Source organism: Sus scrofa, chromosome 4 (assembly GCF_000003025.6).
Source record: "Sus scrofa isolate TJ Tabasco breed Duroc chromosome 4, Sscrofa11.1, whole genome shotgun sequence".
NCBI lineage: Eukaryota > Metazoa > Chordata > Mammalia > Artiodactyla > Suidae > Sus > Sus scrofa.
In genome coordinates, this window is record NC_010446.5 from 110937270 (window position 1) to 110962940 (window position 25671).

The 25671-nt window shown below is 47.0% G+C and overlaps 2 protein-coding genes across 11 annotated transcripts in view; one reads left to right on the forward strand and one right to left on the reverse strand.

Moving 5' to 3' along the window:
- Positions 1–16823, reverse strand: part of KIAA1324 (KIAA1324 ortholog) — a 72323-nt gene extending 55500 nt beyond the window's left edge. For 6 of the 8 annotated variants that reach the window (XR_001308467.2, XR_002343534.1, XR_002343533.1 and 3 more), the window contains exon 1: positions 16485–16811. Coding sequence is in view for 4 of the 8 variants with exons in the window: in XM_005663592.3 (XP_005663649.2) it covers positions 16485–16637 (153 nt within the window). In the remaining 4 variants the exon portion in view is untranslated. Of the gene's footprint in view, positions 1–12989; positions 14634–16484 lie in introns of those variants that run through there. The other 2 variants (XM_013997295.2, XM_021090089.1) reach the window with 2 other exon arrangements.
- On the forward strand, positions 16921–25203 carry C4H1orf194 (chromosome 4 C1orf194 homolog). 3 transcript variants are annotated; one of them, XM_013997298.2, is made up of 5 exons: positions 17854–18054; positions 22044–22160; positions 22669–22784; positions 23744–23871; positions 24549–24698. In XM_013997298.2, the coding sequence occupies exons 1-5, from the start codon at positions 17974–17976 to the stop codon at positions 24617–24619; spliced, it is 513 nt and encodes a 170-aa protein (XP_013852752.1). In that variant the 5' UTR covers positions 17854–17973; the 3' UTR covers positions 24620–24698. The 3 variants fall into 3 exon arrangements, with proteins under 3 accessions (XP_020945750.1, XP_020945749.1, XP_013852752.1); XM_021090091.1 differs by lacking the exon at positions 23744–23871 and having other exon boundaries at positions 16921–18054; positions 24549–25203; XM_021090090.1 differs by lacking the exon at positions 24549–24698 and having other exon boundaries at positions 16921–18054; positions 23744–24059.

Genomic DNA, 25671 nt, shown 5'->3' on the forward strand with positions numbered 1-25671 from the left:
GTGTAGGTTGCAGACGCGGCTCGGATCCCACGTCGTTGTTGTGGCTCTGGCGTAGGCCGGTGGCTACAGCTCCGATTGGACCCCTAGCCTGGGAACCTCCATATGCCGCGGAAGTGGCCCAAGAAATGGCAAAAAAAGACAAAAAAAAGACAAAAAAAAAAAAAAAAGAATCTAAAAAAGGAGTTCCCTAGTGGCTCAGCAGGTTAAGGATCTGGTGTTGTCATGGCTCTGGCATGGGTTTGTTCAATTCCTGGCCTGGGAATCCCCAAGCCCCACCCCAAATCTAAAAAAGAAGTGATTTCTGGGAGTTCTCTTATGGCATGGTGGGTTAAGGATCTTGCAGTGTCACTGCAGCAGCTTGGGTCACTGCTGTGGTACAGGTTTGATCCCTGGCTTGGGAACTTCTATATGCCGCAGGTGCAACTAAAAAATAAATAAAATAAATAAATAAATAAATAAAAAATAATAAAAATTTTCTTTTTATTTTTTGGCTGCTCATGACATATGGAATTCCTGGGGCCAAGTGTCAGATCCAGTCAGCTGAAGCCATGCCAGATCCTTTAACCCACTGCACTGGGCCAGGGATGGAATTTGTATCCTGGTATGACAGAGATACCTCCAGTCTCATTGTGCCACAGCGGGAACTCCAGAGGTAATTTCTTTAATGCCTCCTAGCTTTCTTTTGACCTCCAATCCATGTCTATAATCTCCTGGTTTATAGTATCTGGCATTCAGTCCCAATTTGAAACATTGCAATTAGTTTAAAGGCGCCCCTCAGAATTTGAATGTGATATTTTGATTTCATGACCAGTGCGTGGTTCCATGAGCATTCTCCTGCCTCTGGTTTTGTTCTCCCAGAGAGGGAAGCCTATGGTCAGGGTGCCATCATGTCTTCTGTGTGTCCCCAGTGCTGTGGGCTGCCCGGGAGTGCAAATTAACTTCACTAGTAAGTCTGAAGGCAGCAGGGATTGAGCCCAGCAGGAGAACTGGTGGCAGGGGACAGAGGTGGCAGGGACATTTACTTTTTATTCTGCACCCCTTTAAACCTTTTTTTTTTTAGGGCCGCACTGTGACATATGGATGTTCCCAGGCTAGCGGTAAAATCAGAGCTACAGCTGCCGGCCAACACCACAGCCACAGCCATGCAAGATCCAAGCCAAGTCTGCAACCTACACCACAGCTCATGACAATGCCGGATCCTTGACCCACTGAGTAAGGTCATTGAACCCGTGTCCTCATGGATAATAGTCAGGTTCATTACTAGTGAACCACAACAGGAGCTCCCCCACTGTATAGTTCAGAGCCTTGTTCTGCAATTGCCGTGCAACAAATATTTGTTGAATCAGTGAACTCTGTGGGGTAGCTACTATTTCCCCCATTTGAAGGATGATGAACCCAGGGCAGAGATGCTCAGGCAACACCCCAAAGCCACACAGCTGGTAAGGAAGCTGCAGGTTTGGGACTCAAGCCCAAGCCTACCTTTCTTCAAAACTCTTGTCATTTCCATTAAATTCAAGCAATGGTTCTTAAAGTGTGTTTGCAGGACCAGCAGCCTCAGCAGCACCTGGAAGTTTGTTAGAAAAGCAAACTCTAACAAGCTGAGTCAGAATCCACTGAGTCAGACTCTCTAGGGCAAGGCCAGCAATCAAGGTTTCAGCCAGCCCTCCACGTGACCCCCCACAGCTTGGTAACCCCTGCACTAAACTAAGAAGCAGCTGGAAGAAGTTGAGAGTGAGTGTGGACTTAGAGATTGGCCTGATTTTTTTTTTTTCTTGTCACCTATGCAATTCCAGGATTTCCAGAAACCTTGCCTTCTATTCCAACCATTGTTTTTTGTTTTTGCTTTTATTTCCTTTTTTGGCTGCACCTGAGGCACATGGAAATTCCCAGGCTGGGGATCTAACGAACAAACGAACCCTTGCCGCCTCAGCAACAACGCTGGATCCTCAATCCACTGTGCCACAGCAGGAACTCAAACCCTTGTTACCTTTTGATCCTGAAAGATTACATTACCCTGCCATTTTCAAAAAGGAGGGAGTAGTGCCCAGAGGTGATTATTCAAATCTGAACTCTTCCAGTTTCTTTCCTCTACTGGAAATGAAGACACCCTAGGAGACTTTTCAGAGGAAAACACTACGGGAACTGTCAAGTTCAGCTTCAGCTTTTCCACCCAGAAAAGAGCACTGACAGTCCTCTGGAGGATAAAGTTGGCAAGATGCTTTGAAAGCTGCCAAAGGGCTTCCACGTTGAATGAAGTCATGATGAAGGGGGCATTGACTCAGCTCCGCAGAATTCCATCCACACGATCACGAAAGAAAAGAGCAGAGCAGCAGGTGCAGCAGACGGCTGAGCAGATACATGTCTCTTATCAGTAAACCAACAGGAGGTGATCATAAAAGCCAGCTGTTCCCTGGACAGAGGGCCGGGACTCAGGAACCCTCTGTAAGAATGACCTGGTTCTCAAAGAAAGGCTCTATTTTTCCCAAGGGTCTTGATGGCAGAAGAGGGTGACAGTCAGATGCCAGCTGGAGGGGAGAGGCCCAGAGCCCAGTGAGGTGGAGCTGGCAAGGGGATCCGCCTGGAGAAGGTGATGAGGCTTTGCAGCTAAAATGAGAGGAGGGAACGGGGTGCTGACTCGACCCCAATGCTCTCCTTTGTGAAACTCTAATATTGTCCATCACGGAAAGGGGCAGTGCGGAGGGGGGAAGGGCAGCTGGGAGGAAAGACAGGAGCTAAAGCAGAATGCTCAGCTTCAAGCCGCTCGCCCAAGTTCACTTTCTGGGCTGGCATCTGCTACAAGATAGAAATGAAATGCTCCTTTATGGGCGTGAGTACCAGCCTTCCTCTTCCCCCTCCCACTGCCAGGCACAGGACAGCGCCAGAGGCTCTGGCAACTAATGCACAGTCACTTTCAAAGTCTTCCCTGGGCCAGCCCCGGCATCATCACGGGGAACAGCGTGGCCCACATCACCCCCTCTTGCTTTGCCAAAGCAGAAACGGCCCGAGTCCGGGGGTGAAATTTGGTGGAAGAAATTAAGATAGGATGCCATTCTCCCTAATTTTCATGAAGGCCTCAGATGATCCTCCTGCTTTTTTAGCAGTCATAGGAGAAATAGGACAAGTCTTCCTACTTCTTGACTTTTATACCTACTGATGAACAAAACATCTCATTTTTCTCGCCCAGTCTGAGCTCTGCTAACTTCTGTCATGGTTAATAGATAGTAATTAAACATCATGTTCCCTGCTATTTCAACTTGAGACTAAAGGAAATTACTCTGGCTTAAAAAAGTTTCGCATTCCTGATAGATAGATAGATAGATAGATAGATAGATAGATAGAACCATCGATCGGGATAGAGATATACAGATATGTAACAAAGAAATAATCACTGGTCCCATAATAGTCTTTGCAGATACTGGGAGATAATATCGGTAGAGCCTATAGAATGTCTCAGTAACTATATTAACTTATCAGTGAATCTTTCTGCAATGACTTCCTCTAAGGCCCCTAATTGTTTCCATTCTCATGCCACAGCCTGGCCATCAATAGATCTTTCTGTTGCATGTGCTTCAGAAAGATGATCTTCCCATGTGCTTCCTTCATGTGCTCTGAGCACTACACTGTAAATCAACTATACTTTAAAAAAAGTAACAATAGGAGTTCCCGTCGTGGCGCAGTGGTTAACGAATCCGACTAGGAACCATGAGGTTGCGGGTTCGGTCCCTGGCCTTGCTCAGTGTGTTAAGGAGCCGGCGTTGCTGTGAGCTGTGGTGTAGGTCGCAGACGCGGCGCAGATCCTGTGTTGCTGTGGCTCTAGCGTAGGCCAGTGGCTACCGCTCCGATTGGACCCCTAGCCTGGGAACCTCCATATGCCGCGAGAGTGGCCCAAGAAATGGCAAAAAGAAAAAAAAAAAAAAAAAAAAAGTAACAATAAAGAGTTTAATAAATATAGGATGATAGCAATGACTTTGTAAAAGCCTTAGATTTTGAGGTTTTCTGCACATTAAAAGGATGTCTCCTCTTGCAGAGAAGCTCCTGAGAATCCATCTGCATCCTCCCTGTGGTACCACCTTCACCCGCTCATCCTCATTCATGTCCACGCCCTTTAGTGACTCATCCTCTGACTGAAATGAGAATGCACAAGCAAATCCTGCATTAAAGACAATCAAGGGCACTGGCCACTGTCACACATCTCTCAGAAATCATACATGAATCTGTCTCCATGTGGGAAATACTAGCTGGAAATATAAAAATCAGGAGTAGGCTTTTAGATAATCCAAGACTAAAAAGGCTATATATTCTTTTAAAAAATCTGATGCTGCCCCCCCCAATAGTTTGTTGTTTTCTTCTGACATTCTGCTGTTATTTATTATATTTGGGCACAGCTCCTTTTTTTTTTTTTCAGATGGTTTACGCGACTGATTTAATATTTGTAAATGGAGGCTCTAGCCCTAATCTTTTAAACTTTCTTCACGTGGAAAATAAAAGTGCTCAGGTGAGCCCTTGGGAAAGGTCAGTGGGTCAAGCCCTGTGCCACACACAGACGAGATGCTCCATACATGCTGAGTTAATGGATCAACTTATTTTCCCCGTGAAGAGAGTTTAAAGGATTAGGGCTGAAGCCTCCATTTACAAAGAAGTTGATCCGTTAACTCAACATACATGGAGCATCTGGTCTGCGTGTGGCACAGGGCTTGAGAATCTGAACAAAATCAGATGAACAGATATAAATGATATTCTTTTTTTCTTTTGGTCTTTATAGGGCCGCATCTACGGCATATGGAGGTTCCCAGGCTAGGGGTGGAATAGGAGCCTGTAGCCACTGGCCTACACCATATCCACAACAAGGCCAGATCCGAGCCTCATCTGAGACCTACACCACAGCTCATGGCAACGCTGGATCCTTAACCCATTGAGTGAGGCCAGGGGTCAAGCCTATGTCCTCATGGATGCTAGTCAGATTTGTTTCCACTAAGCCATGATGGGAACTCCTAAATGAGGCTCTTTTTATCTTTTCTCTTGGGTGATTACTAGCCACCTTTTTATTTTCATATTATTGGAATTGGAGGGTGAAGCAATCAATTTCAAGCAGAAAATTAGTCAATTTCAGTTTCCTTTCTAATTCAGACATAGCTTTCCTTTATTATTTGGCATAGAGTAAGAAGAGGGATGCTCCAATTAGCGTGCAGGCTTATTAAAGTCCACTTACTATTTTGCCTTTTATTTTATAGCATCAGTAAGAATCTGATTTTCAAAGTCACATTCTAAGCCTATTTATTTCTCTTGCTGCATAGATCTGGGATCTTTTTTTTTTTCTCTGGGGCCAAGCCCACTGCAGGTGGAAGTTCCAGGGCCAGGGATCAAAGGCTCTCCACAGCAGTGACAATGCTGGATCCTCAACCCACTGAGCCACCAGGTATCTCTCTGTAGGTCTCTAATTTTTAATGCCTTTAATAGTACATGACAGGAGTCCCATCGTGGCACGGTGGTTAACGAATCTGACTAGGAATCATGAGGTTGCGGGTTCGGTCCCCGGCCTTGCTCAGTGGGTAAAGGATCCGGCATTGCCGTGAGCTGTGGTGTAGGTCGCAGATGCAGCTCGGATACCACGTTGCTGTGGCTCTGGCGTAGGCCGGTGACTACAGCTCCGATTGGACCCCTAGCCTGGGAACCTCCATAGGCAAAAAGACAAAAAAAAATAGTACATGACAAATCAAAGAAGAAAAATAGATGATAACCTCATATTAGTCTTCTCAGACTTAAAGGAATGTGAAAAGTAGAGAGTCTGGGAACTATGAAAAATAAATTTTCTTTCAGACGCTATCAAAAACTAACTATAATGATCTGTTCTGTGCTTTGTCCGCTGTGACATAGAAGGAGAGCTTAAGAAGAAATGTGATGAATGAAACAATTTTTATCACTTACAAGAGGGACAATACAGACTGAGAAAAAGTTATGAATTTGAGCCACTTATTTTCAGAAAATTTGGCAGAATTAGCACCAGGCCCAGCTCCCCTGACCGAGACCAGCTGGCAGCTTGGTAAGGCCCACAGGCTCTCCAAGAGGGTCTCTGTACTTCCCTGGGTGAGGACAAACTCTGGCTGCCACCCTCCCAGCCAAAGCCTCCCTCCTCCTCCGACTGGCTACAGATGGAGACTAATGCTGCCTTTGAAAATCCATGCTGCCATCTTGACACACACCCGTCACAATGTTAAACACTTAGACTCTTTGACCTACTCTTCCTATTTTTAAGAATTTGTCTACAAATGGACTCATCAGTATGCCGCACGGAGGGGGGCTTCGCTGCAGCACTGTTAGCATATAAGCAACGGGAAGCAGCACATTCAGCAAGTTTCTGTTCCAATAAATCACTGTACGTACATATAATGGATCACAGTAGAGCTACTGTGATGAAAACAGTAAAATACAGGACAGGACAAAGAGTTTGATCCAGTTTGTACAGAAAGGGCAAAAGAACAGACAGACATGCTTGTATAGGCACAAAACATTTCAAGAAGAATATATTTAAGCAAGTGTTGACAGAGGTTAGCCTTTGGGGATTTGTAGGTGGGAGGGGAAACATGTACGCTTCAGCTTACACCCTTGTACAATTTGGATTGTTAGCATGAACCGGCAGAAAATATCACGGTTAAGAGCTCAGCTGCCTGAGTTGCTGCTCTTTTACCTGCCCTGTGAACTTGGGCAGGTTAAGCCTAATTTTCATCATCTATAAAATGGGGTTTCTGAGTTCCCTGGTGGCGCAGGTTAAGGATTCTGCTAGTTAAGGATCCAGCATGGTCATTGCTGTGGCTTGGGTCATTGCTGTGGTGTGGGTTCAACCCCTGGCCTGGGAACTTCCACATGTCTCAGGCACAGCCAAGAAGAAAAATGAGGTTTCATGCAGGAAACTTTTTTTTTTTTCTCTTTTGGCCATGCCTGCAGCATTCGGAGCTGCCACAGCATCAATGCCAGATCCCCAGCCCACTGCACCACCAGGGCACTCCCAGGAAAATTTTCAAGTACCTATTATATGGCAGGTACTGGAAATATAGAGACCAATAAAACATACAAGAATACCAGCCCTGGTGCTCCCGGCGTGGCTCCATGGTTAAGGAATCTGACTAGGAACCATGAGGTTGCGGGTTCGGTCCCTGCCCTTGCTCAGTGGGTTAAGGATCCAGCATTGGCCGTGAACTGTGGTGTAGGTTGCAGACAAGGCTCGGATCCCGCGTTGCTGTGGCTCTGGTGTAGGCCGGTGGCTACAGCTCCGATTGGACCCCTAGCCTGGGACCCTCCATATGCTGAAGGAGCAGCCCCAGAAAAGGCAAAAAGACAAAAACAAAGGGGAGTTCCCGTCGTGGCGCAGTGGTTAATGAATCCGACTAGGAACCATGAGGTTGCAGGTTCGGTCCCTGCCCTTGCTCAGTGGGTTAAATGATCCGGCGTTGCTGTGAGCTGTGGTGTAGGTCGCAGATGCGGCTCAGATCCTGCATTGCTGTGGCTCTGGCATAGGCCGGTGGCTACAGCTCCGATTCGACCCCTAGCCTGGGAACCTCCATATGCCGCGGGAGCGGCAACAACAACAACAACAACAACAACAACAAAAGACAAAAAGACAAAAAAAGACAAAAAAAAAGAATACCAGCCTCATAGACTTGACATTCTTATCAGAAGAGATGGACAATTTAAATATATACATATATGTACACATATGTATGTATGTAAATATATGTCAGAAGGTAGAGAGTGCTATGGAGAAAAGTAAAGCAAGAAGGAGAAGAGAGGTAAAGGTGTGGGGTGGAGAAGGGCTGGGGTATTAATAGTACCTACACCTGGAATAGAAAAAATAAAAATCTTAAAAAACATAGTCGCTACCCCACAGAGTAACTGTAGAGACTAAATGAGTTAATATGCTCAGTCGATTAGAACACTCGATAAATGTGAGTTATTATTATTGTAAAGAGCATATATCACGTTAACATGTAAAAGTAAATAATAGCCTTTAGACAAACCCATGGCCCCAGGAACCTTTGATTAAAGTCTCACCTCTTTCTTTAATAGTTTTTGAAACTTAAAAATGGGGATATCCTTTGCATTTACAAGTGTAAAGTGATATGGTCCAGCCACACTGGCCGTCTCCCATGCCCTAAGCGCTGGACTCTCTCCTGATGGTCAGCCTGTCCCCTCCTTTTTCACCCACCGAACTTCTGCACAGCCTCAGCTCGATGCTTAAACTCACTCCTCAGAGAGGCCTGCTCCAACCTACGTGATCTAAATCAGGTTTCCTCGTCATAACCTCTCAGCGTATCCTTCCCTTTTCTTTCATAGCACTTAACCAAATGTATAAGTTGGCTGGGGCGGTTATTTGTGAATATCTATTCTGTTTGTCAAGCCCCACAAACTCCTTCCCGAGGACCACATAGGCAGGGGTGTGTGAGCAAGAGCAGAGGGGAGGCTTGGCATAGTGTGATGGGCGAAGAGCAGAGCGTTTTCATGCCAGGTGAGGTGGAGGGGGAGGCAGCTGAGAAGGGATCCAGGACAAGAATGTAAATCTGCAGGGATTTTTACATTGTTTGCTGCAAAATGAGCAGTCTTCTCCCAGTCACAGTAAGAACCTCCTGAAACATTCTGAGGTCACTTTGGACCTAAAGACGGGGTCCTTCTTGAAACACACAGGGTCCGTCAGCTATAGGCCAAGCAAGAATGAAGGGGTGTGTGTGTGTGTGTGTGTGTGTGTTGTCTAGTGATGTGTCAAAGATCAAAAGGAATGATAGCTTTGCCAAGGATATGAGAAACCATGAGGGTGTGCAAAGTTAATGGGAAGCAAAATCAATGTAATTTTTCCAATAAAGGACTTGGATACTATGGAACAATATAAAGTGTATGTGACTTTAGCTCAAGGATTCCCATTTCTTAGGAACATAATTTAAAGAGTTAACTGAATGATCTTACTCTCTCACCCAGCAATTCTATTTCTAGGAATTTATTCCAAGGGCGTAATGACATATGTGTTGAAAAGAATATGCAAAAAGAGGCTCATTTTAGCATTAACTATAATAGCCAAAAGTTAGATAAACCTATATGTTCACCAACTGGGAGGACATATAGATGACATAAATAAAATGTCATCAGTGGAATATTATTCATCTATTACATTAATTTATTGAGGCCCCACAGTGTGCCAGATACTAATTTGAGCGTTGGAGACAGCATGAAACACCACACAGAAAGCCCTGCCTTCACAGAGCTTCCGTGTTAGTGGGAAAAGATAGAACCAAGTAAAATAAATAAAATATGGAGTACATTAGAAAGTGCGAGGTGCCCTGGAGAAAATAAAGCAGAAGATAGGTGAGGGGAGACAAGTTAGGAGGTAGGGATTAACACATACACAGGACGATGTATGAAATGGATGTGTAACAATGACCTCCTGTACGACACAGGGAAATCTACTCAAGGCTCTGTAGTGACCTATATGGGAAAAGAATCTGGAAAGGAATGGATACATGTATGTATATGTACAACCGATTCACTTTGCTATACACCTGAAAGTAACACGACATTGTAAATCAACTATACTCCAATAAAAATCTTAAGAATAAAATCAAAACCTGAAAAGTAAAGGAAAAATCAAATGTTACCATTACAGATGAAAAATAAAAACCTTTTTTGTGGAATTCCCATTGTGGCTCAGTGGTAACAAACCTGACGAGTACCCACAAGGACTCGGGTTCGATCCCTGGCCTTGCTCGATGGGTTAAGGATCTCATGTTGCTATGGCTGTGGCCTAGACCAGAAGCTGTAGCTCTGATTTGAACCCTAGCCTGGGAACTTCCATATGCTGTGAGTGCAGACTTAAAAAGCCAAATAATTGGAAAAACAAACAAATAAACAAACAGAAAATGGGATGGGGAGTGGGATGGCATTTTAATACAGACTTGAAGGGGATTAAGAAATAAGCCAGATATCCTGGAGAAGAGCCTTCTAAGCAGAGAAAACAGCAGGCACCAAGGCCCTGAGGGGGCAGGTCGCCCCATGGGTCTGAGAAAGAGCAAGGAGGCTGGTGTGGCTGGAGAGGAGGAGGTTAGGATTAAGTAGTGTAGGGCCTTAAATGCCAGTGTAAGGAGTTTTCTACTTCGAGACAGGAAGCCTTTAGGAGGAGAAGCAACATCCGTCTTATTTTCAGCAGGTTTACGCCGGCTGAGCACTAGACAATATGTGGGCAAGGTGGAAGCAAAGGAACCAGGGTGGAAACTTGCAATCTTCTGCGTGAGAGGTGATTGTGCCTTGGAAGAAGGGTGCCTAACAGCAGAGGTGTAAGAAGCAACCAAATTCAGAATATGTTTTGAAGGTAGACCTTACAAGATTTTCTGAGGAGTCAGATATAGGGAGTAGGAGAGAGAGGTCAGGATTTGGGGCCTGAGCAGTGCAAGGATGGGGTTGCCATTAGCTGAGATGAGGAAGATCCTGGGAGGCATGTTGGTGATGGTGGTAGATGTTTGGGACATGGTAAATCTGAGGTGCCAATCACGTGTGTACAGAGAGAGGTCATGGGTGCCACTGTATGAGCAAGTCTGCAGTTTGGGGATGCAATCTGGATTGGAAGTATGAATTTGAGAGTCATCGATATCCAGATGTTTAAAGCCATGGTGCTTCATGAGGTCACCAAAAGAATGGAAACAGAAGAGGCTGGAGGGAGAGAGGATAGATAGATAGATAGATAGATAGATAGATAGATAGATAGATAGGTAGATAGGTAATGCATATATACATACATACATACCTAATGGATGGTCAGCGATAGTCCTGAGGAAGTGCTAGATTTAGAACTCAAGGGAGTTCCTGCTGTGGCCCCAGGGGTTAAGGTTCTGGTGTTGCTGCAGCTGTGGTTTAGGTCTCACAGCTGCGGCTCAAATTGGATCCTTGGCTGGGAACTTCTATATGCTGCACGTGTGGCAAAACAACACCACCACCAAAAACCCTCAAGGACACGAGGGAAAAATCAATCAAGAGAACAGAGGAGGAGCCCAAGGAGTACACAAAACTAAACCACCCAGAAGAGATGGTGCCCTGAAAGTCTTGAGCAGAAAGTGTTCCTGGTGGGTGAGAGTGATAACTGCTTTACCAGACGCTGGTGGATGAAGTGTAGTTGAGACTGAAGAGTTACCATTGATTGAGTAAGAGTAGTCTTGGTAGAGTTGTGGGGATGAGCGTCAGCTTGGAGTGGACTCAAGAGAGACGGGAAAGAGTGGATTTAGAGACAGTGATTTTAGACATTATAGGAATTCAAAGGCTTTTGCTCTAAAGGGGAGTGGAAAAACAGGGTGGCCGCTGGAAGGGGAAGTGACCTTCAGGAGAAGTTAGGTTGTTTTTTTCTATTTTTTATGGTAGAAATAATAGCATGTTTGAAGATTGATAGGAACGATTCAGCAGATGGGAAAAATGGGTCACTCCAGAGGGAAGGAAGACTTACTGACCTACACTGAGTCAAGACGGGATGGGTCGTTGGGGTGGTCAAAGAGAACGGGTTGAGGGCAGTTCCCATCCTGGCACAGTGGAAACAAATCCGACTAGGAACCATGAGGTTGCCGGTTCGATCCCTGGCCTCTCTCAGTGGGTTAAGGATCTGGTGTTGCCGTGAACTGTGGTGCAGGTTGCAGACGTGGCTCAGATTCCTAGTTGCTGTGGCTGTGGCGTAGGCCAGCAGCTGCAGCACCAATTAAACCCCTAGCCTGGGAACCCCCATATGCTGCATGTGCAGCCCTAAAAAGACAAATAAAATAAAGGCTTTAGTGTATTAAAAAAAAGAGAGAGAGAGAGAATGGGTTGGCATTAGAGATTAGCCCAGGGTAGTTCATCCAGTTCCTCATTAAAATGACGTCATGAAGACTATCTAATGATTTAGAATGATGTTCCTATGACATTTTATTTTACTTTATTTTTTATTTTATTACTTTTTTGGCCTCACCCATGGGCATATGGAAGTTCCCAAGCCAGGGATGGAACTGGCACCTCAGCAGCAAACTGAGCTGCTGCAGTGACAACACTGGATCCTTAACCCTCTGTGCCACAAGGGAATTGATAGATTTATTTATTTATCTAATTATTTATTTAATCTGGGGGGCTTCCCCCACAGCATATAGAAATTCCCAGGCTAGGGGTTGAATCAGAGTCACAACCGGTAGCCTCCAGCCACAGCCGCAGCCATGACAGATCCAAGCCGCATCTGTGACCTATGCCACAGCTTGCAGCAATGCTGGATATTTAACCTGCTGAGTGAGGCCAGGGATCAAACCCGCATCCTCACGGGTACTTGCTAGGGTCTTAACCTGCTGAGCTACAACAGGAACTCTGGAAGTTGATTCTTAAAAAGCAGATCAGGAAACAGTAAGAAGCACAGCATTTACTGAGCACTTACTATGTGCTCTGCATTTTGCAAAGCACCTTTCTGCATTATCTAGCTCTGGAGCTCCTGCTGTGGTGCAGAGGGTTAAGGATGTGATGTGGTCTCAGAGGTGGCAGTGGTTCAATCCACAGCCCAGCGCAGTGGGTTAAGGATTTGGCCTTGGGGAAGCTCTGGCATAGGTCGAAGCTGCAGCTCAGATTCAATCCCTGGCCTGGGAAATTCCATATACTGCAGTGGGGCTGAAAAGGGGGGGGAGCATTATCTTCCTCCTACCAATTCACCCACCCCCTTCAATCAGTTGTCACATCCTTTATCCTCTACCTTCAGCACGTTTTTCATATCCATGACTTTCTATTTGTCCCTCTGCCCCCATCCCAGCGCAGCCCCTCTGTTAACCTCCTCCTTGACCTCTGTGAGATCTCCTGAGCTGGTCTCCTTGCCCCCGTCTCGCTGCTCTCACCTTTCCGCCTACCTCACTCTTACTTACTTCATACGCTGCGCCCCTCTCTCTGCTGGAACTCCTTTAGCCACGCCCCACTTAGGTTCTCACTTTCCCTCCTTGAGTCCTTGTGTTCCTCTCACCTACCCCGCATTTCAGCCATGTGGTCTACTTGCAGTTCTCAGGATCTTTTTCTCGGGCTCCTCCCGCTCTCTGGAAAGCACTCTCCCTCCATCTCTGCCCGTTGAACTTCTACTGATTATTCCAGAAGCAGATTAGGTGCCAACTGTTCAAATATGTTTTCCTTTCCTATCAACTTCTCTATTGCCACTCCCGCGCTGCTTACCATATGTTAACCTTATGTTATCCTTAATACGTCCTTTTGGGGACTTAACTTTCTACTCTATACCCTACCAATATATTTCTACTATATACCCCTATATATTTCTACTACATACCTCTAAAATGCCTATGGCATGTCAGGGGTATATAGTAGGTATTTTACATGCGTTATCCAATTTAATTTAATCCTCACAACAGCCTTGTGATTTAGGTGTTACCAACCCCATTTTACAGATCAGGAATCTGAGGCTGTCCGAAGTCAATTAACTTGCTCCAAGTAGCATCTTTACTAAGCGACAGAGTCACCGTTCATTCGCCAAATTGTATTCCAATCCATGCCTGCCAGATCCCTAAGCCCTATGGGCTTTTCAGAACAGACTGGGAAGTCCCTTTGGGGACTATTAGCGCTGGAGCCTCAAGACAAGACAGATCCATGAAAGGCAGTTGCCTGCTCCTCTCTCATTTGATGCAGATGCGTTATGCTGTAGGAAACGCTCCTTTGGCTCTCAGTCAGCACTTAGCCTGGGCTAGCACAGGGCTAAAGAAATGATTCATGAAGCCAAACATCACACAAGGATGTTTAGTTCCACTGGTGACCCTGATTATTGTAAAACCGTGAAAGGAACACCAAGCCCCGGCACACGTTCAGCAATCTAGAACTCCCAGCTCTCGGCCTCCTCCACTTAGGCCCTATCCTAAACCTCTCTGTTTTCTGATTTGATCCAGACGGACGCCGCAGACTTCAGAAACAAAGCGGGAAGAGCATCGCTGTCACTAGGGTCAGCCTTGGTCGAGAAGAATCCCGGCTGTTAATACCTAACATAGACGCACAAGAAATTCATATGAAGATTGACAACAGGAAAGGGTTGGTCTACTCCGAATTGGTTTTTTACCATGTAGGCTTGGAAGTCCCCCAAACTTGTCGGGTCAGTTCTTATTGCCAAACAAACATTATTACAATAATGGGTTTATTCACTTCCTTATTGTTTTGGAGTCGAAGATGTTCAGCAGCGGCCACTGTTTGCTCAAGGGGAGTGTAAACAGGACTTGCTGACGCCTGGGACCAATGAGCATGATTCCTAAGTGGCTTCTACTCCAGCATGGGGTGTGGATCTCATGGTAAAGATGCTGAAAGGGGAAGAGGGCCAGATAATTCTAATTTGTGTTTTATTTGAATTTTCTCTTTCAATCCTCAAAGCAGTCTTTCTTGAGGTAGGTGTTAATGAAATACCCATTCTACAGATGCAAAAACTGGGAGGTACATAACAAACAGGGACTGGAACCCTGGCATAATGAGTTCCACAGCTTTCCACTGCCTTCAGCTGCCACAAGGCCTTTTGCTTAGGCAGATGTCAATCAGTTTAAAAGGACTAAAGAGGAGTTCCCGTTGTGGCGCAGCGGAAACGAATCCAACTAGAAACCGTGGGGTCACGGGTTCGACCCCTGGTCTCACTCAGTGGGTTAAGGATCCGTTGCCATGAGCTGTGGTGTAGGTCAAAGATGCGGCTTGGATCTGGTGTTGCTGTGGCCATGGCATAGGCTGGCGGCTATAGCTCCAATTAGACCCCTAGCCTGGGAACCTCCATATGCCATGGGTGCAGCTCTGAAAAAGATAAAAAAAAAAAAAAAGGACTAAAGGTAAAATTTGTACACAAGTTAATGCTCTCAAGTATCAAAATTCTGCCCTCCTTCTAAAGCAAGATGGTACAAAGTGTTTAATTGCTTAAATGTCTCATGTTTTCCATCGTCCACAAAGATCTCAACAAGAAGTGGTCATTGAACTCTAAGATTCTTACCTTCCATTCTGGGGACACCCATGTTGGATTCTTAGGCAAGTGAGTTTGCTTGTTGGAACTGGTTGGGTAGACCACAGGCCACCAAGGCCAGTAAGCCACAATCACTGACAAAATCATCCTGTCCTCAGTCAGCTTTAAAATAGGCCATAAAGTGGCTGTGTGGAAATGTGGCTGGCCCAGGGCAGGTCATCACTGGAGCTGATACAAGTTACCAAAATTCCCACTGACCGTAGTCACTCATACATATTCATGAATGAAGTCAAATCTCTTTATTTACACAAAAACTCTCTCCTCTCCCCTATCCTTTCACTTTGTAGTCCATAATTTTGTATGTAGAGTCAGAAAGCCTTCACAATAATGTATTGCCACAAGAGACAGGCTCATTGTTGCTAATCAGTAGCTAATAATGACTTATAAAAAAATTTCAATCTCTCAAAACCTTAACCAAGTATGACATTTCAGATGAACTGTACTGGGCTAGACTCTTCATGTATTATGAGTTTTTTACATGCGACATAGATAACAGAACTTTTTTTGCTTTCTCCCCTGCAGTTCTTGTAAATATGCTGTTGCTGCCTCTACCATATGGTTTAAAAAAGTTACTCAGAGCAAACCAATTATTATTCCAATACCACAGAAACTGTTTTTTTGCTCTTTAATGCCTTTTTGTATCCCTCCAAAAGAATGTTCAAAAGGCAGTTTGGCTTGGGAAGACATTCAGTACTTATTCTCTGAATCATGTTAGCAAAACTTTAGAAACACCTTGAAAAAGGCTTACGACATATGTAAGCAAAAGTCCAGAGAAAGGAAGTAGACATTGGCAGAATGTGAGATATTAGAGCTGAAAGTCTGGTCAAAGGTGGATCATACACTGTCAGGTACATTAAAGAAAGTGTGTATGGGGGGGGGGGCGCAAACTATAAAAAAAGATCCACGTTTAGGAGCCAGCAAGGTAACAGGATGTTTCATACCCAGGGGAGAGAGGAGATGGGGTCCCTCTCAACGACCTCCCACCTTCATACTGCTTTTTTAAAGCCATGATCAAACCACAAGGACTCCCATGTCCATCCACTGTTTTCTGCCGGCCTTCCAAACTCGTCTTACCCCACTTCTCTCTTTTCCCACTTTCTATTTTGCCCCTCTATACATCATCTTTTTGTTTTCAATCACTTTAAAGGTAATGTCATTGCAGCTGGGAAAAGTCCATGTCTTCTTCCCTCATTTCCGAGTCCAGGGACTCAGTTCCCTCCTGAGCTCCTTGGAGCTGGGACCTTTCCCCTGAGCTCAGCAGCCCAAGCTGTGAGGATGATCTATTCTGTGAGTCCTCTAGTGGGTTGGCCTCTCCATGACGCCAGTCTGCTCCTCTTCCCCCCACCCCCGCGCCTTATCCCCAAAGAAACCTAAACTCCGTGGCCTCTGAAACTGTCCGTGCTCAGATCCCAAGGTCTCCGCCAGGATCCAATATTTTGTCGACCCAAGTGGGGTCGGCCGGGGAGGACAGTACCTCTTTGCAGGCGTGAAGCTCCAGTCCCGCTCCCTGAGTCACCTGGAAGGCGGTCCCAACCCAGAGCAGCAGCCGCAGAAGCCGGAGTGTGCGCCGCTCAGTTCTTCCCCTGCCTCTGGCAGAGGGATGGAGGCTGTGCCCAGGCTCAGCCATAGTGTTGTTCTGAGCGAGCGGCAGCAGCGGCTCAGGTGCTGCGTCTGTAGCTACTGAAGGCGGAAAAAAAGGGGAGGGAGGTTCACAGGGGGAGGATGCAAGGGGCTGGGCTCGCTTCAGTCACCTCCCTGCGGCTACGCCAAGGCCGCCCATCCTTCCTCCTCCCTCCTTCCTCTTCTCCTCCTATCCACGTCGCCTTGGCAACCGCCTCCTCTTTGCCTCCGCGCGGGTGGGGCAGGGACCACGCGCTCCTCTGCCGCTCACCTGCCGGTCGCCATAGCAGCCGCCGCCGCTGGCGCGCGCGGCGTGAAAATGCACGCGCCCAGGATCTGCAACGGGCCCAACAGGCGCGCACAGGGCTCGTGTAAAGAACGCGGTGGAAACCACCTCCAAACCGTCGCCATCTAATTCATTATTTCGGGCCATCGACTACTTATGAGCATCTCTAATTTTGCAGACGTGGCACTTGATAAATCCTTATTAAGCACTTCTGTGCGAAGTGATAAATGATTGAGATGCCGCCTCTCCTCCAAAGGTTATAGCCTAAAAGAGTGACCCCGGTACCGCAACAGCCACTTCTAGAGATCTTCTTTCTTCTTTCTCTCTCTTTCTTTCCTTCTTTCCTCTCTTGTTTTGCCGCAGCGGCGGCTTGTGGAAGTTCCCGGGCCAGGGAACGAACCTGCGCCACAGAAGCGACCTGGACCCCTGCAGTGACAACGCCAGATCCTTAACCCACTGTGCCACAAGTGCACTCCTGGAGACCTTACTTTTATCCCGTCAAACCTATCCGTGCCTTGACAACAGGCTCTATGTGAAGCCCTGAGGCTCGCGTAGTTAAATAGAGTTAAAGCAAGGAAAGTTTGCTTTAGCTAGCAATTTTCCAAGCACAGCAACTGGATTCTTCTGTCTCTTGACATCCTCATTCTCTCATAGCTTTGAGAAATCCTTTTGTTAGATGCCAGAGAGAAGAACATTTCTGGGGCATCTTTTAGGAATTTTTTCCACAACTGAAATCTTTTGCAGAAGACCCGTACAATGGGACGTCGACGTTTTTCACCGAAGACTCAGGATTGCAAATCCAGCGCTCCTTGGCATACTCTGCGGTGCTTCACGCTGTATTCCTGATAGTTTCTTCCGAGGGGCCTCCCGCGTTGGACCGCCAGGTGGCGCCCTTCTCCGAGGGACTTCACCTCAGTCGCAGGGGGCGGGGCTGTTGCCTGGCAACTGAAATCGGGCGTTCCAAACAATTGGGACCCGCGATTCTCCGCGCGCGAAGGTGTGTGCGGCTGCGCGGGCCTCTCGTCCCTCTAAAGAGCGTCTCGCTCGGCATTTTACCATGCCTCTCACCCGAGACCCTTTCCAGCATTCCACTTTGGATAACGATGATTCCTACTTGGGAAAAATACGGGCTTCCAAGGTACTGAGGTTTCTTGCACATATTCCCCGCAGTGTCGACGGCATTCTTTTTTCTGTCAGCGTGACGGGAAGAGATAGTAACTTAACCGGGCTCTGGTGAGGACGGTGAGTTAGGGACCGGATAAGTCCGCCTTCTGCCTGCCTCCATGTTCCCATGTTCAGGTCTGACAGCGTTTCAGAAGTGCTTTTGAGCAGAGAGAAGTAGAGCTTTAGTCCGGGAACCAGGAGCACTGGCAGCCCCTTGGTATAAGGGGACTTACACAAGCCACGCCCAGGTTCCGCCCAGCCACCCTTTACCCTCTTTGGAAGACTGTTCTCTGAAGAGGTAGGATCTGTGGAGTGGGAAAGAATCCTCTGAAAACCACAGGTCATGCTTTATACATGTCTTCTGATTCATGCTGGAATGTGTATATATAAGTGTGTTTAATGTTGGTGGCCAGTGATTTGGGAATTTAGGTGAATTTTTTTTCCTGGTAGAAGCATTTGAGATGTTTGAAGTGGTGCAAAATACAGATAATAACAAAATCAAAGAACTCCCTTTTGTTTGTTCAACATTTATTATGTACCATATGCCAGGCCCCCTACTAAACACGGAGGATGTATAGATAAATTAGATGTAGCTCCTGTTCCCAGGGAACTCTGGTAGAAAAGCCAGACGGGCAACAGCAACAGCAAAAGTGCTTGCACAGCAGCACATGTGTTGTGACAGTCATATGTAATATGTCGTGGGAGACAGCAACTTTAAAGGAAAGCTTCCAGAGCAGGTGAGTTGTGACATCCAAATATGAGTTAGCTGGACCAGGGGAGCGAAGAGGTGGAATGTGAGTTAGGAAGAAGGAAACAGGAACCAGACATTCAAGGCAAAGGAAGCAGCAGCTGTATAGACATGGAGAGGCAAGTCTCTTAGAGGACAAAGAGTCCAGAGTGGCTGAAGTGTTAGTGTGAAATAGAGGAGCGGAGGGGCGGAAGCTGACTTGACCCTGTTTGGAGTGCGTGTGCTGAGCATACCATGCTGGTGAACTAGGTTTTCGTCCTGGAGAATCCTTACATCCAGCACTGGAGTGACATACTGGATGGGTGTGGTAGCAAGCACAAGTGGCAATGGATTGGATAGGATGTCAGTGGGACAAGAGGAATCAGCTCAGAGGCTGGTGCAGTGATCTCCAGAAGGAGTAATGGATCTAAAACAGTGATGCAGGCGTTTCCATGTGGCACAGTGGAAACGAATCTGACTAGTATCCATGAGGATGCGGGTTCCATCCCTGGACTCTCTCAGTGGGTTGGGGATCCAGTGTTGTCGTGAGCTGTGTGTAGGTCACAGACTCAGCTTGGATCCTGCATTGTTGTGGCTGTGGGGTAGGCCAGGGACTACAGCTCCGATTCGACCCCTAGCCTGGGAATTTCCATACGCCTCAGGTGTGGCCCTTAAAAAAAGCAAAAAATAAAAATAAAAAATAAAGTCGGAGTTCCCGTCGTGGCTCAGTGGTTAACGAATCCGACTAGGAACCATGAGGTTGCAGGTTCGATCCCTGGCCTTGCTCAGTGGGTTAAGGATCTGGCATTGCTGTGAGCTGTGGTGTAGGTCGCAGATGTGGCTCAGATCTGGTGTTGCTGTGGCTCTGGCGTAGGCTGGTGGCAACAGCTTCAATTGGACCCCTAGCCTGGGAACCTCCATATGCCGCGGGTGGGGCCCTAAAAAGACAGACAAAAAAAAAAAAAAGTCATGCAAGTGATGCAGGGGGTGGCAAAGACACAAAGGACAGGGACTGTTTGGGCTTTGTTGCTAAATAGATGTGGGCCCAAGAGAGGGTAGGGTAGCTCCTAGATTTCTGAGGACTTAGTTGATACCATTTACTGAGTAAGGTGTCCAGAGGAAGCAGGTTTGGGGAGAAAGGTGTTGAGATTGTGTAGCTGCTGCTTTTGGGGTGCGTGTGGGACAGCGATGAGTAGTTGGCAAATGGTTGAGAGCTGGGGGTTGAAGATAGCTGGAAGCTGTGGTTTTCACATGGTAGTTGAAGCCATAGGAAGGAATGAGCTCATCCAGTGAATGAGAGTCGGGCTGAAACGAAACCCCTGGAGAATACCACGAAGGGCAGAGCCAGAAAGCAGAGCTGAGAAGGAAGCTGAGAATAGCCAGAGGCAGGAGGAAACCCAGGAGGAGCTGGACCCACATAGGATGGAGAGAACATTTCGTGGAATCAGAGTCGTGGTGCCAGAAACTGCAGAGGTCAAATAAGATCAGGTCTGGAAAGGATCCACCTGGCCTTGCCACAAAGGCCACTGGTTACCAGCAAGAGCAGTTTCAGGAGGTGCTCGAAGTAGAGGCCAGACTGCAGTGGGCTGAGGAGGGGATGGGACGGGAGGAAGTGGAGGTGGTAAGTCTCAGCTCAGGAGGGAAGGCCATAGGGTGCAGCCGGATGGTGAAGGGATAAGAAGCTGGTGCCGGGGATGTGAGGAAAGGAGGAGGACCCTGGAGCACCGGGAAGGACTGGGTTCAGGGGAGAAGCATTATTCTTGGGTAAAAGGGTCTTCCCTTGCTCTGAGATGGAAGGAAGGTGGATGTGGACGTGGCCTGCATGCTTGACAGGCTGGATTTTCTCCGTGAAAGACCATGTCACCCTTCTGCTGACAGAAATGAGCCTTATGTAGCCTTCGGGGAATGAAAGGAATGCTGCCTGTGCTGGAATCATATGTATATTTGTAGTTTTCCCATTTCATTTTTCATCTTTCTTGGAGATAGCATAGTGCCTGGTGCATACCATTCAATTAACGCCTAATTGAGTGAAGTCACACAGCACTTCGTAATATACAAAGGGGAAGAGGACGGTCCAGCATCAGATAGGTTGAATGAGGTTTTTTCCTAGGTTGTAGTTGTACTCACTAGAAGTCGGTCACTGATTCAATCAATATTTCATTGTTTTTATTTATTTTTGCTTTTTTAGGACCACACATGCAGCATATGGAGGCTTCCCGGCTAGGGGTCGACGTAGAGCTGCAGCTGCAGGCACAGCAATGCAGGATCCAAGCTCTGTCTTCCACCTACACCTCCTGTCCATACCTCTACACCACTGTCTACACCACTGTCCACAGCTCCTGACAACGCCAGATCCTTTACCCACTGAGTGTCTTCCACCTACACCACAGCTCCTGACAACGCCAGATCCTTTACTACTGAGCAAGGCCAGGGATTGAACCCGCATCCTCATGGATACTAGCTGGGTTCTTAACCCACTGAGCCACAAGGGGAACTCCCCAGTGTTTCCTTTTAGAACACCACGTGCTAGGTTCTGGGGATGCAGTGGTGAACAACAGGGCACTTTACACGTGATGAAGACATCAGCTATGCGCTTTTCACACTCATACGTGTGGGGTTTCATTTGGAGGACGGACTGTCCAATGAACTTCTGACATTCCCACAGTCATAGTGCGCCTTCCCTGCTTACTGAAACATTTTTCCTCACCTGCCTAGGCCCTGCACTCTCCTGATTCTGTCTCTGATTGCCCCCTGGTGTGTCCTCCACCTGCCCCAGCCCAGTTACAACCTCGTGCAGTCCTCAGGAAGCATCTCTCCCTTTTTGAGCAGGCTCCTTTTTGCAGGCTGCAGCCACCAGGTCATGTGGATGACCCCCAGGTCCCCATGACTTGTTCTGAGCTCTCCCATTTCACACCTGTTAACTGCATCAGGATGTCTCACCTTTTCTTCAAACTCAGGACTTCTGAACCTGAGCTCATCCTCTTGCCCATCTGCTCCCCACCCTTCACCCCCTGTCCCACCTCATCCCTTTCCCTGTATTCCTGGCTCATTTCACTCAGTTCTAAGATAGAAAACTTAGGAGGGTCACAAGCCTGGGAGTCTTGCCCCATATTGTTCTTCTTGTAGATGTTGGCGATTCAGTGCAAACAGGATGGAATAAGGGGATGGATGTCAAGGAAGCTACCGCATCACCAAGGCCTCCTGTAACCAGGTCCTGGGTGTGGTTTCTTTTGCAGAAACTGCCATATAAGAACCCAACTCACCTCGCTCAGCAACAGGAACCCTGGTGTCGGCTCAGCTCAACTGCCACAATCACCTCAATGAGGCGGGATGCTTGTTTTTTTGATCCTGAGGTACCTAGCATGGGAATGCTATTTCTCTTTATATCCACTTAGGATTAATTAATATCTTTTTGGAAAGGTGATCTGTCCCTGACTGCTTTAGCGTCTATGTCTTGTCCCCAATCCAAGATCCTATCAGATCTAAAACCAAATACCAACTTACCTGGCCTCTAGGAAGTTAGAAAGCTTGGGTTTTGCTCCAGTTGATTACCTGGAGCACATCATTCTCTCGTTATGCCTGTGAATGAGGTAAGGCCCATTAAGCTCAAGTCAAGGACATTTAGTGATTCCCTGGTCCCCAGGACAGCTCCCCACTCCTTGGACCAAACCAGGACAGTTCTGAACGATTAAGAATTACGGAGTCACCAGGTACGCTAATTTGGTGTGTAAGGAACTGGTGGATCTCAGGCCCAAAAGGGGTTCACCTGCTTTGGGGAAAGAGTAGAAGAACCCAATAGAAACCGACTAGCGCGGGTGCCAGGGTGGCAAGTTAACCCTGGGGGGTTGGCTTCCTCTGTAGATACCGAAGGATGACCTGGATTTCCGCTTGTCAGCCTTATACAACCACCACTCGGGGACATTCAAGAACAAGAGCGAGATACTGATACACCAGGAGACCATCCAGGATACGCATGGGTAAGTGGGTGGAGGCGGAGTCTCTCCCACTAAGGACAGTGCCATCCAATCGTGTAAGGTAGTGGCACCTGGGAAATTAACCATCAATTGGAACTTGTCTCTTTTTATTTATTTATTTTTAACAGCTGCTCGTGTGGCATATGAAAGTTTCTGGGCTGGGGGTCGAATCAGAGCTGCAGCTGCCTACCTATGCCTATGCCACACCGATCTGAGCTGTATTTGTGATCTATGCTGCACCTTGCTGGATCCTTAACCCATTGAGCAAGGCCAGGGATTGAACCCAAATCCTCATGGACACTATGTCAGGTTCTTAACCCACTGAGCCACCACGGGAACTCCCTGTAGTTTTTGTGTCTGCATCTGTAATACAACTTGTTTTTGTTTCCTAAAATGAACACACATCCTCCAAGATTGTGCTCATCTGCATAAACACAATTTTTGATTAATTCCACAGGGCCTTTGGCTGCTTTTCTTTATTTTTTGGCCACACCCACAGAATTTGATCCTGGGGCCGGGGATCAAATCGAGCCACAGCTGCAACCTACACCACAGTTGCAGCAATGTCAGAGCCTTGACCAACTGCACCATAGTGGGAACTCTTGCTTTTTTTTTTTTTTTTTTTTTTTGGGGGGGTCTTTTTAGGACCACACCTGCAGCATAGGGGTCCATTTGGTGCTTTGGCCACCGGCCTACACCACAGCCACAGCAACACAAGATTCAAGCCGTGTCTGCAACCTACACACCACAGCTCATGGCAATGCCAGGTCCTTAACCCACTGAGTGAAGCCAGGGATCGAACCCGTGTCCTTATGGATACTAGTTGGGTTTGTTAACCACTGAGCCACAATGGGAACTCCAGGCTGCTGTATTTTTGAGGTTGCATGCAATTTTTTTCCTCCTTACCTTCCTTCTCCGAACTGACTTCACTCTCCCCTGTTCTTCCCCATGTCATCTTCTAGAATCAAGATCCAGTTCCCTGGAGAATCTTTACCCCCTCCCCAGCCACCCCCCATCACTTCCCAAGCTAACATCAGACACTGGATCAACCCTAAGAAGGAGTCTATTCACAGCATCCAGGGATCCATAGGTAAGGGTGAGAAGACTGAAGGACCAAAGGCAGATGGGTGGTACAAGAGCTTTTCTAAAAGGATACGAGAGGAGTTCCTGTGGTAACGAACCTGACTCTCTGGGAGGACTCAGGTTCGATCCCTGGCCTCACTCAGTAGGTTAAGGATCTGGCCTTGGCCATGAGCTGCGGTGTAGGTCACAGATGAAGCTTGGATCCCTCGTTGCTGTGGCCAGCAGCTATAGCTGATTCGAGCCCTAGCCTGGGAACTTCCATGTGCCGCAAGTGCTGCCCTAAAAAGACCAAAAAAAAAAAAAAAGAAAAAGAAAAAGAAAAAGAAAATCAGGGAGTTGAGGTGATTGGTTATTAGGAACATCAGGCGTAACTGAGAGTCTGGGAACAGCAGTGATTAAGATGGCACTTAATACCAGGGGACATGCTGACCAGAGAGCTAGAAGTAAATTCAGTTTTTCAGAGCCTCTTCATCAGCCTTACGTCTAGGAGGCAAAAATATTCAGCAAAAGACAAACCTGAGAGTGGAAGACCTATCGCTAACCTCCCATCAGCCCTCTCTGTGCCAGGTTCTGCCATGGTTAGAACCGTCTCCATAGTGCCCATAAACGTATGGGTGGTGACAGGTTCTCAGAAAAGGCAGAGCGTCTGAAATTCACAGCCCACTCCTTCTCTCTTCTCCACAGTGTCCCCCCACACTGCAGCTACCAACAGAGGTTATTCCCGGAAGAATGACGGTGGCTTTTTCTCCACCTAAGTGTTGACAGGCCCCAGACTAATTAATCGTGTGGGACATCCTTCGCCCGCCTACATTAAAGAGGTTTGTGTAAGACGAAGCCGTTGTGTGTTATCCACAGACTGCAAGGTGCCACTTGACTACTCTTGAAATATGGACATTTCTCAACTTCCAGAAACTAGTCCTGGTGGGCATATTTGCAACTCAGAAAGTGATCTTGCCAAAAAGATACAGATCTAGGACAAAACAGCACTGTTTTTGGCAGGAGACAGGGATTCACATTTTGTCAGCTGGAGTCAATCCAACCAACAGATATCACCCATTCGACATTTCTTGCAAACCTTTATGTGTCTGGCACTAAGTGTTGGGGAAACAATGAGCTTATAAACACTGTAATTTTAGTAGCACTAACATTCATGCTGAGGTCAGACTTAACTGATTTCAGACCTCCTGGATTTAGTCACCTGATGGATTCTACCTTCCCATGAGGACTCTATCTTCCTGGTGCTGGCTCCTTGCCATTGTTCATTCTCTTCCCTCTGCTACTTTTTGCCTGGGAGTCAATTCCCTTTTCTCTGCCTTGATTTGTGCTGTGATATATAGCCCCCTAGTCTTAGAAACAGGACTCAACAATCTGGTGCTGGGGTCTAAAGGTACCTAAAAACTGATGCATTAATGTGGCTTCTTAAATCACCAAGTAACTCACAGGAACCTGCTGTTAGAATGAGCAAGAAATGGCAGACCGGAGTTCTCGTCTTGGCTCAGTGGTTAACGAACCTGACTGGCATCCATGAGGACTCGGGTTTGGTCCCTGGCCTTGTTCAGTGGGTTAAGGTTCTGGCATTGCCGTGAGCTGTGGTGTAGGTTGTAGACTCAGCTCAGATCCTGAGTTGCTGTGGCTGTGGCGTAGGCCGGTGGCTACAGCTCTGATTTGACATGGGAACCTCCACATGTCACTGGTACAGCCCTAAAAGACAAAAAAGAAAGAAAAAAAGAAATGGCAGACCTTTTAGAATTATTGTACTAAGTTCCCATTTCTCTTCACCTCCCCTTTTTTTTGGCCACCTGGTGGC

Bases quoted from the DNA above. Each gene is read 5' to 3' on its own strand.
- C4H1orf194 (XM_021090090.1), top strand. From the start codon at position 17,974: ATGCCTCTCACCCGAGACCCTTTCCAGCATTCCACTTTGGATAACGAT. The intron at 22,161-22,668 runs GTACCTAGCATG...CTTCCTCTGTAG, and splicing joins CTTGTTTTTTTGATCCTGAG to ATACCGAAGGATGACCTGGA. The intron at 22,785-23,743 runs GTAAGTGGGTGG...GTCATCTTCTAG, and splicing joins ACCATCCAGGATACGCATGG to AATCAAGATCCAGTTCCCTG.